Source organism: Puntigrus tetrazona, chromosome 11 (assembly GCF_018831695.1).
Source record: "Puntigrus tetrazona isolate hp1 chromosome 11, ASM1883169v1, whole genome shotgun sequence".
NCBI classification, from domain to species: domain Eukaryota; kingdom Metazoa; phylum Chordata; class Actinopteri; order Cypriniformes; family Cyprinidae; genus Puntigrus; species Puntigrus tetrazona.
The window spans coordinates 14,591,713-14,607,654 of record NC_056709.1 but is presented as its reverse complement, the minus strand read 5'-3'; the positions used below and the strand labels follow the sequence as shown (position 1 = coordinate 14,607,654).

The 15,942-nt window shown below is 37.2% G+C and overlaps 2 protein-coding genes across 6 annotated transcripts in view; both read right to left on the bottom strand.

The window, feature by feature from the left end:
• The window catches only part of homer3b (homer scaffold protein 3b), a 15,473-nt gene extending 13,006 nt beyond the window's left edge, over positions 1–2,467 (bottom strand). Inside the window, exons 1-2 of one of the 3 annotated variants that reach the window (XM_043252773.1) lie at positions 2,048–2,467; positions 397–452 (exon numbers count right to left, since the gene is read on the bottom strand). In XM_043252773.1, the coding sequence (XP_043108708.1) occupies positions 397–416 (20 nt within the window). In that variant the 5' untranslated portion in view covers positions 417–452; positions 2,048–2,467. Of the gene's footprint in view, positions 1–396; positions 453–1,413; positions 2,001–2,047 lie in introns of those variants that run through there. The other 2 variants (XM_043252774.1, XM_043252772.1) reach the window with 2 other exon arrangements.
• A 1,816-nt stretch (positions 2,468–4,283) lies between these two features.
• On the bottom strand, positions 4,284–14,540 carry il12rb1 (interleukin 12 receptor subunit beta 1). 3 transcript variants are annotated; one of them, XM_043251363.1, is made up of 15 exons: positions 14,099–14,540; positions 12,702–12,828; positions 12,399–12,574; positions 11,571–11,707; positions 11,456–11,489; positions 10,142–10,282; positions 9,982–10,061; positions 9,668–9,884; positions 8,620–8,760; positions 8,429–8,527; positions 7,852–7,995; positions 6,793–6,939; positions 6,563–6,647; positions 5,663–5,732; positions 4,284–5,331 (listed from the first exon to the last, which is right to left on the bottom strand). In XM_043251363.1, the coding sequence occupies exons 2-15, from the start codon at positions 12,728–12,730 to the stop codon at positions 4,990–4,992; spliced, it is 1,842 nt and encodes a 613-aa protein (XP_043107298.1). In that variant the 5' UTR covers positions 12,731–12,828; positions 14,099–14,540; the 3' UTR covers positions 4,284–4,989. The 3 variants fall into 3 exon arrangements, with proteins under 3 accessions (XP_043107298.1, XP_043107296.1, XP_043107297.1); XM_043251361.1 differs by lacking the exon at positions 14,099–14,540 and adding an exon at positions 13,801–14,092; XM_043251362.1 differs by lacking the exon at positions 14,099–14,540 and adding an exon at positions 13,801–14,092 and having other exon boundaries at positions 12,702–12,825.
• Positions 14,541–15,942: the final 1,402 nt, after the last annotated feature.

Genomic DNA, 15,942 nt, shown 5'->3' with positions numbered 1-15,942 from the left:
AGAGGCCGAAGCGGCATTTTGGTGATGCTTAATCGCTCCGGCTTTCTGGGAAGGTTATCTAGGACAGAACACCTCCGGAAAAAAGGCGGAGCAGGTGCTCCATGCAGAAACTGTTTATCAAGCACTTCTGTCGCACGGTAAAAAGGTCTCCGCTCCGACTTCTACAGCAATGTCGCACCGCAGCCAACGCCTGAGCCTCCTGGATCGTTCCCAAGACCCCGTTGCATTTCTATGCCTCTCAGATGAAAAGAGGAACACGTAATAGACTAAACGGAAAAAGAGACGAGGAGAAGTCACCTGCTGGGCGATGCCACGCCGTTCTAAAATTTCACATCTGATTTATGTGATCTCTGACCCAATTACCAGGAGATCTCCAGTAGCGCCAAATGTATTTACCGAGTGCCACTCGAGCCCATCTGAGAGAGCGGCCCGTCTCGGTACACTTTCCTCGCCTGCACAGAAGAGGATTTGAATCCATGTCAACAAAACCAGCCTACCGCGCGCCACCAAACACGCATGTTTGAACAGTCTGCATCCACGAAACGAACGCATAACAGCGCGGCCGGGGCGACCTGCGAGCTCCTTTTATACCCGGGCGTCTTCATCTAAGTGCAACGCGAGGCCTTTGCTGCGAGAAAGACAAGTCAACAATTAACATTTTCACCGAAATCTTCACCTAAACCGTTTTCTATACGAGAAAAGGCAATTATTGAACAAAAGACGATTGCGACAAAAATCGTGATCGACGATTATTAAATATTACATTCGTAATGGCGCTTTTTAATTACGATTACCACAGCTTACACTGAATATTTATATCACTGTTGCCATATTTTTACATAAGCTGCAAACGTATTGCTTTTGTATAATATTGAGCCTTAAATGTCAATTATACAATGGATTGGTTTATTCTTTAAATAAAAAAAGCTAATCTGCCAATGGTATAAAAAAAAAAACTCAATATTTTGTTCCAAATATAGCCGCCCCTACTGCATGCCTGTTATCAGTTCTGCTAGTTTTTGGGTTTTTTTTTTTTGATTGCATACATATTTAATTGCAGTGTTTATGCAATGCGAATCGCTACGGTTTACCATATTTCGGTAACAGGATTGCAAAAATTGACAGAAAACGAAGAGACGATGAAAGCAGAGAAATATAATTTCTCCCTTAGTGACAAAAAGCATTTTTTAAAAACTTGGCAACATCTTGGTAGAAATGGAAACACATACAAATTAATCCCAATAATCGAAATGCATTAAAAAAATAGGGTAAAATTGCATTCCATGTTAATTTACAGTAGCTTTTGTGACTGGATGACCAACATAACATTTTCAGAACACGTCCTTTCACTTAACTTTGCTTTTTTGTTGTTTTTACCTCATTCGTGGAAAGTGATGCACAAGGTTATTTTACCTCAGAAACAAGCGTGATGTTGAACGGAGTAGCATTGAGGTGATTTGAACGAACGGGCAGCTCATAAGAAAACTGTCACCGCCTCCACATTTTACATTTGCGATGTGACCATGCATCCATTTAAATCGCAGCGAGCGTCAAAGATGCGTTACATTTACATTTTTTAACAAAAGCAACCACCAAAGGCTACACCGAAATACGTTTTTACGGGAATCCCGGGAAATTTCCTTCCCCGCCGATCGGAGCCGAAAGACGGCGCGACTTAAAACCCAGTGCGAGCCGCCTACGTTGCGGGCACGTGCAGATTTTTTTTTTTTGTTGGCCGTGACTTCGGTCGTTTTCAGCCGCCTCGGGACGAACAGCGATGACTAGGTATGCTGTCTAGTTAGACGGCGCAGTAGATTTTGAAAACCCAGCAGGAACGCGAGCTCGCGCGGAGTGCGCGCTCTTTGGCTCGCTCGCGCCCGCCTCCTCCAAACTTACGGCGTCCAAAAATACTGATCCAAACTAAAGTTACGCTGAACCCACAGCTGTCGCGCGCCAGCGAGTGTTCGCCCTGCCTGCTCAAAAAGAGGTTATCGGCGCGATCGTCGTCGCTTTTCTCCAATTTGTAGGAAAAGGAGAGCGAACTCACCCCATTTTCACAAGTAAATCGGTGAAATCCAACCGCTCCAGCTTTTTTTTCCCCCCCACAGCTGCTCGACGCACGGTTTCGGCGCAGTCTCTCCTGATTATACGGCGATAGCCACACAGCAACGTAAGTGTCACAACAGTTGTTGTGCTCTGTTTGCTCCGTTATGGAGTGTTTTTATGGAAACGGAGCTCTCCTTTGTCTAGTGTCTCTGTTGGTTGTCGGTTTCTCGTCCTCATAGTCGTGTTGTTTCTCGTCGACGGCCTCGCTGTGTCCGCGCCGCTGGAAAGCACGAAATAAGCGAGCGGTTCTGCTCTTATGGTTCGCTGAGTCCTCAGTCAAATTTCTCAAGTAATCTGCACCCCCTCAAATCTACAGTGTTCACTCATATCGACCTACTCCACTCCTCATCCTAATGTGATCTGTTGCCCCCTACTGGCCACGGGACGCAGGAGACCCTTAAACTTATCTATCTATCTATCTATCTAATCTCATCATTATCTATCTATCTATCTAATCTCATCATTATCTATCTATCTATATCTCATCATTATCTATCTATCTATATCTCATTATTATCTATCTATCTATCTATCTATATATCTCATCATTATCTATCTGTCTATCTAATCTCATCATTATCTATCTATCTATATCTCATCATTATCTATCTATCTATATCTCATCATTATCTATCTATCTATATCTCATCATTATCTATCTATCTATCTATATCTCATCATTATCTATCTATCTATCTATCTATATCTCATTATTATCTATCTATCTATCTATCTATCTATCTATCTATCTATCTATCTATATCTCATCATCTATCTATCTATCTATCTATCTATCTATCTATCTCATATCTATCTTATCTATCTATCTATCTATATCTCATCATTATCTATCTATCTATCTATCTATCTATCTATCTATCTATCTATATCTCATCATTATCTATCTATCTATCTATATCTCATCATTATCTATCTATCTATATCTCATCATTATCTATCTATCTATATCTCATCTCTATTTATCATCTATCTATCTATCTATTTATCATCATTATCTATCTATATCTCACCTCTATCTATCTATATCTCACCTCTATCTATCTATATCTCATCTCTATCTATTTATCATCATCTATCTATCTGTCTATCATCATTATCTATCTATCTATGTATATCTCATCATAGTCTATCTATCTGTTTATCTGGGTCTGTCTATCTTTCTATCTGGGTTTATCTATCTATCTAGCTGTTTGTCTGGGTCTATCTATCTATCTCTCTATCTATCTATCTATCTCTCTCTATCTGTCTATCTATCTATCTGTCTGTCTGTCTGTGTATCTATCTTCCAGGCTGTGTTTAAAATTCATTATTATACTTTCATTTGACGTGTAACATTGGCTAATATAATATAGCAAAGTTATCATTGAGTTAATGTCATTTTTCTTAATGGGTTTACAGTGGAAGCTAATTTCAAGTTTACTATAAAAATGTACACCATAACCATGGTAACTAACTGTAAGGGATATGAATGTGAAAGATTTCTGTCTCTTTCTCTCTCTCTCTCTCTTTTTTTTATCCCACACTCGTGCTTTTTCTTTTTTTTAAAAGCTTGAAGATTCTGAGTAGGTGGAGCTCTTCATCTGTGATTAATTCCTGAACAGTAATCCGAACACAAAGTTAGTTTTGTGAAGACAGAGGGCAGCAGCGCTTCGCTGAGAGACTGCAGCAGGATGCTGATCAGACTAAACACGTTTCATATCCTGTCACTAACACCTGAAGCCACGTCTCTCTCAAATAATGAACACAGATCATACAAACTATTGGTACAGAAAAAAAAAACATTATTTCAAAAGGTACGTCTTTGTACCTTAGTTCCCCCTAAGGAGTGCTTAATGTGTTATATAATTATTAAAGTATTAATACTTGTGTGTGTGTTTAGTTCAAGTATATTCAAGCATAGCTGAATAAGTGTTGATAAAAAACTAAAAATAAAATATATATATATGTATGTGTGTGTGTACGTATATAAGTAAATATGTGTGTGTGTGTGTATATATATATATATATATATATATATATATATATATATATATATATATATATATATATATGTATATATGTATATATGTATATATGTATGTATATATATGTATATGTATTTGCATAATATGATTTATCATAATCTGTTGTAATTAATATAGTAAAACCCAAGACACTTGGTTTGTAATGTCTGTTTATTTAAACGATGTAAAAAGCCCAGTGTCTTTTCAGAGAGATTGAATTGCTCTCCCTAGTGGACAAAACTGTAAATGTATAAATATATACTCAGCTGTGTATGATTTCTTTGCTATGCATTTTATAGTACAACCGCTATTTACTACATACGTTGATAATAATAACAAGGGCTATTTTTTTCTGGATTCTATGATGAAAAGAGAGTTCAAAAGAACAACATTTATTTGAAATCATAATATTTCTAAAAGCCTTTACTGTCCCTTTGGATCAGTTCAGTGCATCCTCGCTTTGTGAAAGCGTGAATTTCTTTGAAAGATTCTAACTAACCCTAAACTTTTAACTGTACCTATGTGTAAAAAACACCAATAAGCATTATGCTTCATACATAGACATAATGAGAATCCAGAATGTGACGTCAGTGACCACAACAAAGCTTAAGTGTGAGGATGCTTTTGCAACCTCAGTTACTGCTGAGAATCGCACACTGTTCTCAGAACTGGGTTATTTCAGTATATATATATATATATATATATATATATATATATATATATATATATATAATTTTTTTTTTTTTTTTTTTTTTTTTTTTCTCAGGTGCACTTTAAAGAAAAGCCAAAAAACTAAGGATGCCGTAACTGAGCGCACCTGGCAGGAGGTTTGTTTATTGGTCCCTACGGTCAGGTTCTGTTAGAGTGACGTTTTGTCGGCCTCCAGGACCCGCGTTTCAAAGAACAGGCCGTTTCTGTACGTGGACTCCGTGTCGTTGTCTCTCGAAGCGCTGCCGTCCGTCGCGTGGAAAGGCTCTGGCAGCTGCAGCGTCTGTCCTCTGTAGCTAGGATTCGGATAGCAACAGGATTTGATAGAGCTCAAGTCAGTCACTCCGCGCTCTTCCTCATCTTCCTCTTCGAAGACGACGAGCCCGAAGTCTTTCAGTAAAGCGCTCTGCTCGGGAGTCACGTCCTCCCTGCGTTCGCCCAGATCCCGATGCAGCAAGAGAATGAATTCATGCACCTCCTCTATCTTCTGGCCCTGCGACACAAACGTTTTCTCATTTGGATTAACTTGCACTGAATAATTACAGAATACGCTTTATTTCAAATTCATCTAGGCTACAATTTAAGTTCTGCGAGATGATTGCGCAACGCAGCTTTCCTTCACTCTTTTGATAGCTGCTTTTAAGGAACGCACGTCATCGCAAATGCGCTGATTTGACGTGTTGTGGTCGGTGTTTTGACCTCACCACATTTTTTTTTTACCTGCTAACAGTGAAGGGAGATTTCAGAATTTGGGTCATTATAACCTTTTTAAAAAATATCGTGGCTATTTTGTTGGAAATGCATAGGTTTCGATTCTCGCTAACCTGCTCTTCCGGACATCTGAATTCTGCGGCATCAATCACAGGACTCGGCACCTCTGGTAATACTTTCAATCTGGAAAGTAAAGAGACAGTTACAGAAAATGTACGTACATACAAGACACAGAAGTCCAAGTGTGTGCGCGTGAATATTTGGGCTACACAAGATTTAAGCTGTTATATATTTTATTAATAAAATTAAAATTACAGGGATTTTTTGGGACGTTTTTTTTTTAAATTGCAAAGTTGTAATATTTAAAAAAATCAAAAATGTAAAATTATTAGAATAAAGTAGTAGTAGGCTATTAGAATAAAGTTAGGCATAAAAAGATTTAATGTTTTAAGAACACGTCGAAATGACAGGAATGAGGCTATATTTTAAGAATAAAGTCAAAATTATTAGACGCCTAAAATTAAGATTAAATTTACAGCACATTTTGAGACAAGTCAAAATAATGAGAATTGAGTTATTTTGAACAGAAAGGGGTATTATGGGGCCAGTTTTTTTTTTTTTTTTTTTACATTTTATAAAATAAGTCGAAATGATCAGAAATTCAAAGCAATACGAGATTAAAGTTGTAGTATTTTATAAATGAACTGAAATTTACTAGATAAAGTATTATTTTGAGAGTAAATTCAATGCAATGCCTCCAATGCGAGTTCTATGTATTATTCAGTATACTTATAGAACCATTTTGAGAATAAAGCGTAGAAGATTTGAAGGAAGTTTGCAGCAATACAATATTATAGTCATATATATGTGTATGTATTGATTTATTTTGTGTTCCCTGGCAGTCGATGCAATGGCTTTCTGGTTGCTCTATGCTTTGCATTCAAGCTGCAGGTTTTTTGCAATATAAAATATGTTGGCCTTGAATCAGCTGTTCTGAGTTAAGGTAATCTCACCTCCTGGCAGCTACGGAGCAGATTATGGTACACAAGAGAGCAATCACGCAGACGATCAGGATGGTTTGGTCCTGCCACGATAAGCCTGCATAAAACGGCACGACACGTTTAGTGTTGGCGGGTACATTCTCGCACCTCATTGTGTTTCTTTGACAAAAGGCAGACAGTTCAAATAAACCTCTCGGTTCCGCATATTCATTTCTCATTTAGCAGTAACAGCGTTTCAGTACCACTTTCTTCGTGCAGTGTTTCAAAGTTCATCGTCGAGTTCGGCCCATTGCCGGCTTCGGTCCTTCCGGATATAGACGCGGTGTATGAGGTCCCCGGGTGGAGGTCGTTGATCAGGAAGCTGGTGTTTGCTGTGACTTCATGAAACACTGAAGCAGGAGGAACAGAAAGCAAAAGTAGACATATTGACTTGTGGTGTCCCACAGGGTTCTATCCTTGCCCCGACTCCGTTTCATTTTTAATGGATATGGTATTTCCTTTCACTCAAACGCTTTCCTTTAAACCTGGCGATAATGATGTTTTAGCAAAGTTTTATGCTCAAATTACGGCTTCTAAATACTTACTTGACACTTAATGAAAGTAATGGACCCGTTTTCTATTTGCCTCCAGTCTAAAGTTTGATTAAAAAAAGCTCTTTTAGGTCATGTTTCTTTTTTCCTTTCCATCTATCTTAAAATCTAAATTCTCCTTTCACCACAGACATTTGAAGAAGCAATTCATGCAGTCGTTACATCCGGACCAATTGCAATTCGTGCGTATTTTAACACGTTACATTTCGTCCACATTGCAGTAGTTACCTGTTAAGCTTACAGTGGAATACAAAATTTTAACCTTGGTTTTTAAACCACTTTATAATCTAGCACCAACTTATCCCACCGAGTTGTTGCACCCACACAGTAGCAAGACCATTCAGAAGCAGGCTTTTATGACTTTTATCAATTCCTGTGTCAAAACTCAAACACCGCGGTGGTCAAGCATTTGCTTTTTTTTGATCGATTTGTAGCCACTTGATGTAGAGCTTTTGTGTTTTATTCTTTGTGGCATTATTGTTTTTATTTATTATTTTATCGTTTGTTTTTTTCTTTGCTTTTGATGTTTTATTACGCCATGTCAAGCGCTTCGGTCAACCTCAAGTTGTGTTAAATGTGCTGCATTAATAAAAAAAAGTAAACATAGATGTCTTCATAAGCGGTATTTTTAGTCATACAAGCGAAAAGTAAATCTACTGCTGTGACTTATGAATAATAAATAATTACTAATACTGTAAACTGTCACATTACTTGTGTTTCCGTGTCCAGAAATCCAAATGTCATAATGCAGTAGAAATCCTTGCTGCTCCACCACAGGAATGGAAAGCCAGCTTAGCACGGCCGACTTATGTGTGATATTAGAAATATTCACATTGTCTGGACCCTTACTAGGTGCTGAAACACAGGCAAATCAGACATCATCATGAACTATATCTCTACTGAGGTTTCAATAGCCTACTTTAAAATCATCATGGTCTATTTGACGGTTATTAGAGGTATTGTGACAAAAAATGTAGAAATTTGTAACAGGAATAACATACGAAACATACCAAGTGCTCATTTTTGGTATAGTGACTTAAAAAAATGCACTTTTTTTATATCAACTTCAAAACATAGTTAGACTTATGGCTTTGATTTGATTAATTTTAGGTCCAAAGCATACACAAATTACAATCACTTAACCTTGGACAGTGCATCTTTACGTCTATGTTTACATATAATTTGATCAAATTTCAATTTCCATTTGTCACACTGTATATTATTTATTTAACTTCTGCCATTTATTTGCCGTTACTAATATACTGGCACATCCTCTGTTCTAACTTACCTTTCTGTTTTGAGTAAAAAGGACACATAGCGACGGTTTGATACCGTTTCTTTCTTAGGGTGTGAAGAAAGTAATAATGGCGTACAAAGTGCTCCACCTCTGTAATTAAAACCAGAGAAGAGAGTTAGCATGCTCATGCTAATATGACACATTGGTGTAATGCTTTTAATTAGATGAATGGATGAATTTACCATTTTTAATGTCCTTGGGCAGTTTTTTGTCTGAGCTATGTACTGTCTGGTGTCGGGTCACACCGTCTTTCAGCTTGTACCATTCTAAGCAGGTTTTATTTCTAGCCATGGTGATTTTGGAGGGCATCTCCGAGTCGCAGTCTGAAATGTACAAATGTTGTGCGTTTTCACAACTGTTCCCTCTCAGTGCTTGTTTTCTCAGTTTTTCAGAGAAAAGAAAATTCAAACCGTATATTCTGAAGCTATTTTTAACAACACTAAAAGACTCAGTCACCAAAATCCACGCAACTTACATTTGAGCTAATTTGCAAAAACCGATAACTCTGAACGAAGCTGCAGTTGGGTTGTTTTGATTAAGTAATAACAACTTAAACAAATATAGGTAATTTAGAAAAATAAAAGTTCATTAAAAGTGTGCGTGTTTTTTTTATATTAAAGGTTTGTTTTACAGAAATAGCAGAAAGAGTTAAAAAAAACAAAAAAAAAAACAGAAACGTTGTTGTTGTGATTATAGACTATGGATTTATTTACACGCAGTGCATGGCTTTTCCTCATCATTGTAAAGCTTCATCATTTTGCAAGCTTCTGGGAAGATATTTCAGCATTTTTTTTACTCCCATACGAATATATCGCAGGGTCATCAAGCTCTTCGAAACTATCCGTCCTCGATCAATTTTTTTAGTCATTTTTGACGAAACTCCTCTCGCCTAGCGCTTCTTTTCAAAGTAAAAGTCCCCTTGTCACCTGACCTGAATACAGCGCGCTGATTCGCTGAAACTGACTTACCGGCTTCTGTTCAAAAACGAGGTCGCTTGTCGTATTCTGCAGTAAAACGTGATGTCTTGAAAGTGTGTGTTTTTTTGTTTTTGTTTGAAGATTCAGAACGCATATGCGTGTAGAATAATTCAGGGCAATCAGCATTTTTTTTTGGTTTATCGGTTTTTGCAAAAATCTTCTTTTGCACCCTGCTGTAAGCACGCACGTACACACGCACGTACACACACACACACACACACACACACACACACAAACCCAAGCTAACACTTACAGTTGAGATGTTTCACAGCGGGAATGACGATCCTCCTCCATGGTGAATGTCCGACCTTGTTAATGGCAATAATGTAAATCCTGGCCTCTGAATATGTTATTGACGTATTATAGCTTTGACTAGTTATGGTTTTCTTTCTCTTGTTTTGGTCACAAGGTGAAACCGTGAAGCTCAGGCTGTACTTCACACCCCCTACAGACTCTTCAACAGTTGGGGCCTAAAGAAAACCACATTTTAGCGTCCCCCAAATCTAATTTTATTCATCTTCAGCCCAACAAAATATTCCCGATGTGCTCTTTTTATTTAATACTTACATCCCAGGAGAGAATAATATCCCTGGTACCATGTTCCTGTTTTTTCTCTATCCAGCGTATTACAGGTCGGTGCCTGATGTCTGCGGAGAGGTGTTACATCTGTCAACCGATTATTTTCAGATACATGCTTTTACTTATTCAGACGCGGCTGACGGCGAACCTGAGGGAACATCCACCATTTGGCTCCAGTCACTCCAGAGAGCATGTGGTGAGTCTTTACATAGATCTGACTTCGGTTTGGCCTGCCGCCTCAGCTGGATCTGGTAGGCGGTCTGGTTCTGTAGATGTAGCATGTGGAAATCTACAAGCACATCTCAATCAGTTTTACATATTATAGAAACGATGGGCACTAATTTCAACCTCATTAGAAATGCATGACTGCAAAACCTGTTGCTCCAGTTATATTTTCCCCGCACTTGATGGTTGCGGGTTTTCAAAACAGAACAGCACCGTGAAAAAATAGCAAAAACGTGTGCACAAAATGGTTGCAATTACAACTCATATTAGGTTGCTTGCATTAGGGCTTCGCAATGACGATCACGCTTAATGAATCTGATATTCGCCAGCAGGTTTTTTTTTTATGCTATCGCATTGATAGGACTTTTATAGCTGAGGTTGCCAGATTTTAAGCGTTTAAATCCCCCAATCAAGCATATTTTTAATCCACCTACAGAATTTGCCGGCACTTTACTTAGTCTCCCCAACCTGGCAACCATTTGCTCACGCTTTCTCTGGAAGGTAAGGAAAAACGTGCAATCATTTGTGTGAAAAGCAACAAAGCCTGTTTGCCTGTAGTGTTCATTTAATCTGGAAACTGCCTATGTATAGGAATGTTTTTGCAGTGTTTGGTGTCATGCATTTTCAGTGAGTCTAGTTTGCAACTAAAATAAGTAAAAAAAAAAAAAAAAAAAGATTTAGTTTTTCAATGTTTTTCACCCTACCCTCTTTGGTGCTGTGCCTGTAAGACTTAAGATATGTAGTGTGCATGAGTAAAAGAGCTTTGCTGCATATCTGCTGCTGTTTTTACATTTTACTCTTTATCTATAGTTTTATCTACCAGTATTTAAAATGCACACAGTATGCACATATTTGCATGAAAACATACCTTTATGGCCTATTTCCCTTGCCAAAATATGAAATATAAAGCAGTGCACACTACCCAGAATGCTGTATCCCATCATGCACTCAACAGTGAATAAATGCGAATAAATTAATTTCTCTTTTTTGACCTATTACTTTAACCAGTTAATCAGAGCTGGCCAATTGATCATAATTCAGTTACTAAAATAATATTTAATTTAAAAATATGTAAATAACTGAATGTTTTTATAGAACATTGAATTACTTTATTATTACGTTGTTATTTTGTGTTTTTTAACACTTTTATATAAACACAAGGACATATAACTTTTCAGACTACTTTATTTCTGCACACGTAGAGTATAATTAGTATTAAAAGGATAAGGGCTCTAACCTTCAATGGTCCCGTCCTTAGTTTCAAATGTTGCCTACAGTTGGAGAACATAGTGTTAGCAAATCAACAGATTCATTTATAGGATTTAAAAAAATAAATAAATGAAATGTCTTACATTCTGCCATTTAGAGCCCGTTTCTCGCCATCTGATCTCATATATAGCACTTTTGTCATCCCTCGGTTTGTCCAGTGTGAGATTCAGGATCCCAGCTGACCTTTTCATGCGGATAATCTGAGGTTCACTGTATTTGACTGTTGACAAGTATACATTAGCTGAATGTTTTTATATATATATATATATATATATATATATATATATATATATATATATATATATATATATATATATATATATTACTGCTGTCAAATATTTAATAAATAATATTTGTCCATAATTATGTATGTATAAATAAATATGTACATTTATATTGATATAACTTATATAATGTATAAATATATTTAATATATAAACAGCATTTTTCTGAAATATATACATGCATGTGTGTGTATTTATATACATAATACACAGTACAAACATATATTATATAAACAAAAACTTTTGGATAGTTTAATCACAATTATTTGAATAACATATATATATATATATATATATATATATATATATATATATATATATATATATATATATATATATATATATATATATATATATATATATATACATATATATATATATATATATATATATACACATACAGTATATATATATATATATATATATACAGTATATATATATATATATATATATATATATATATATATATATATATATATATATATATATATATATATATATATATATATATATATAAAGACAGAGAGAGAGAGAGAGAGAGCGCATTTTTAATTCTATAATTATTACATATCCAGTACATATGTAAAAACGTCTGTATTGGCGCTCATTGATCTTGTATTAACTTACCCATGCATTCAAGGATGACTGAGATTTTGCTTGAATTACAGGTGAGGTTCCCCGCTCGTGTCTGCACCCATATGTCTGTCTTTCTTGTCGTGATTCCCAGTGTCTCCAAGTGAACGCTGAGCGGTGCTTGTATGCCGCAGTTTTCACGCACAAGAAACTGTTTTTTTTCAAGGTCCCTGTTAAAGTTAGATGTACGATGACTGACATGCATCATCAAGCCTCAGTATCTGTTAAACCCAAGATTTTTTTTTTTTTTTTTACACACAGTCTTTACACTTTAAAAGCTGTGTCGGTTGAACTCACCATACATGGAGAGTGTGTGTCTGATTCATCTCAGGGCTTCTCTTGTCCCATTCACAAATAAAGTCCTCCTCTGGTCTAGTTGATCTTTTGTAACAGTGTGGACTGCTTGTAGACACACATCGCGCTGCTTTAAGAACATTTAAATGATAAAAAAAACAAAGTTCATCTGTAAATTTGACTGCAACTCCGTGTCCCACCAAGAAATAGAAGTCTGAAAGAGCTTTAATGTCCAGTACAGTATGTATATAAACAAGGCGCTTGTCCTGATGACAGGAGCTTTCACAAAACATATAGACATATACATATATTTGCAATTTATTATTGTAATGCAATGCTGAATTTTCAGCATCATTAATCCAGTCTTGATAGGAATCGTTGTAATATGATTATTATTATTAATATTAAAATATTTTGCTGCTTATTATATTTTTGGGAAACCATGACATGCTTGCAGGGTAAGTACTTTTTTTTAAGTTCATTACTTAAAAATCATGTTGTCGTTTTTGTGCATTTCGATTAATCTCAAAAATGCATTTGGCTTTTTTTTTCTTTTTAGATTAAACGCATACGAATTAAAAACCAGTTATCTGTTTTCGCAAATGAACCCTTCGCGTGTTCATCAAGAGTTTATGAAAAAACACCTGAAGTAACAGCACAGAAGTTTTAACGTTGCGCTTCACGTAAACGCCGTCGTTTTAAATGAAAAAACTAATATATGCCGCCACGAAAATATGCACCAGGTCAGCATTTCAGACTGGATGAATGATGCCGTTTCATCACAAGAATAAATTAAAATTTCATTGCATTTTTTTTGATCAAATAAATGCAACCTTGGTTGAAAATCTAAATGATTCCAAACTTTCGACCAATCGCGTGCAAGCCATCTATAAACATTTGTTCGCTTTCCGTGGTTTTCTAGTTGTTTAATGGCGGTTTAGCTAAATTAGGTTCGCGGCGCTGATAAAATCTACACGCCATCATCGCAAGCATCTGAAATCTATATCATTACTTCCGTAAAGGTCTGGCAATCTAATCTAACATCATCTGCGGTGTCGCATGAGCCATCAGCCATGACAGAAAAAAAAAGTCACTGGCATACCCTCAGTGAGGCCGACGGAGACGAGCAGCACCAGCGCGGCCGCTCTCGTCCTCATGGCGTCTAGTGTTCAGAAAGCTCCCCGCTCGCGAGACATCACGACCGGCGCGGGAAGAGCTCGCGTTAACGGCCTCGAAGTCATCCAGACGACGGAAAGCTCAAGGTGTTCGGTCTGTACTAGTCATGAGCGTTTCTGGGGCAGAGCGGAGCGCTAACTATTGCAACACCACAGACCGCAACACGAGAGCAGCAGGGGAAGCTCGTCTCACTTCATGAGAAAAAAACACAAAAAACAGGTTACCTGCTGCACCCCTGAACGGGCTGGATGGAGCTCGTTTATAGATCTCTTCACAACCCGATCATCATTAACCTGACTCGACGTGGCGCTTCAGAGTAATCAGGATTTGACCCCTGAAAGCGATTCCGTTTTTACATCCCCTTTTCATTTGTTCTCACAAACGTGAAAGGAAAGTAAACACTTGTCCGATTTGTGTGAATACTTTATACCTGATGGTAAAAATCCCCTTGCACTCAAACATCACACAGTAATACCTGGATGTCTCATAAAGCGTTATCTGTCATCAACTGAACTTTCTGTATTACTAATGCCCTATTTTGTTATTATCGCTTTGTCTGGTTTGGTTTAATTTGGTTTTAATGTGTGTCTGTTCTCTCAAATCTTAGGCAGGGCTATTTTTAGTTAAATAAAACATAAACAAATGTCTGTGTGTGTGAGTGAGTGTGTGTATGTCTGTGTGTGTGTGTATGTCTGTGTGTGTGAGTGAGTGAGTGAGTGAGTGTATGTCTGTGTGTGTGTGTGTGTGTGTGTGTGTGTGAGTGAGTGTATGTGTGTGTGTGTGAGTGTATGTCTGTGTGTGTGTGTGTGTGTGTGTGTGTGTGAGTGAGTGAGTGTATGTCTGTGTGTGTGTGTGTGTGTGTGTGTGTGTGAGTGAGAGTGTGTGTGTGTGTGAGTGTATGTATGTGTGTGTGTGTGTGAGAGTGTGTGTGATTGAGTGTATGTCTGTGTGTGAGTGAGTGAGTGTCTGTGTGTGTGAGTATGTGAGTGTATGTCTGTGTGTGTGTGTATGTCTGTGAGTGTATATGTCTGTGTGTGTGTGTGAGTGAGAGTGTGTGTGTGTGTGAGTGTATGTCTGTGTGTGTGTTTGAGTGTGTGTTTGAGTGTGTGTATGTCTGTGTGTGTGTGTGTGTGAGTGTGTGAGTATGTGAGTGTGTGAGTGAGTGTATGTCTGTGTGTGTGTGTGTGTCTGTGAGTGCGTGTGTGAGTGAGAGTGTGTGTGTGAGTGCGTGTGTGAGTGAGAGTGTGTGTGTGAGTGTATGTCTGTGTGTGTGTTTGAGTGTGTGTGTGTATGAGTGAGAGTGTATGTCTGTGTGTGAGTGAGAGTGTGTGAGTGTATGTGTGTGAGTGTGCATTTCTCACTTTAATTTAGTTTAACTTGGTGTACAAAAATAACTAATACATAAAAGTACAACTACTAAAATGATTAAAAAAAACACAACACAATTGCTACAACTTTATTAAAAAATAATACAAATGATAAAAATATTACTAATGTGTGTTGTCTGTTCGTTGAAATCTTAGACACAGTTATTAATAAGTAAATAACATAACATGAAAAACAAATATTATGTGTGTGGATGTGTTTTTGTGACAAAATAGAACAGAATTTGTATAAAGACACAGGTGTGACATAGATATTAAAAGGTGAAGGAGAAGAATTAAAACACTTATAACATACAGAGTGTGTTTTTTGGGGGAAAGTAGAAATCTTCTGTCATGGGTAGGTGTTAAATGTTAGCACATACAGTCTGTACAGTATAAAAAACATTACACCCATTCACTAAAACATCTGTGTGTGTGTGTGTGTGTGTGTGTGTGTGTGTGTGTGTGTGTGTGTGTGTGTGTGTGTGTGTGTGTGTGTGTGTGTGTATGTGTGTGTGTGTGTGTGTGTGTGTGTGTGTGTGTGTGTGTGTGTGTGTGTGTGTGTGTGTGTGTGTGTGTGTGTGTGTGTGTGTGTGTATGTATGTGTGTGTGTGTGTGTGTGTGTGTGTGTGTGTGTGTGTGTGTGTGTGTGTGTGTGTGTGTGTGTGTGTGTGTATGTGTGTGTATAGCACAGTTGCCAAAGC

What these genes read in the sequence shown, in the direction of transcription:
- il12rb1 (XM_043251361.1), bottom strand. Translation starts at nt 13,855, where the DNA reads ATGAGGACGAGAGCGGCCGCGCTGGTGCTGCTCGTCTCCGTCGGCCTC. An exon ending in CTCCGTCGGCCTCACTGAGG is followed by an intron (nt 12,829 to 13,800) that starts GTATGCCAGTGA and finishes ATGTTCTTAAAG; the next exon opens with CAGCGCGATGTGTGTCTACA. An exon ending in AGTCATCCTTGAATGCATGG is followed by an intron (nt 11,708 to 12,398) that starts GTAAGTTAATAC and finishes ACTTGTCAACAG; the next exon opens with TCAAATACAGTGAACCTCAG.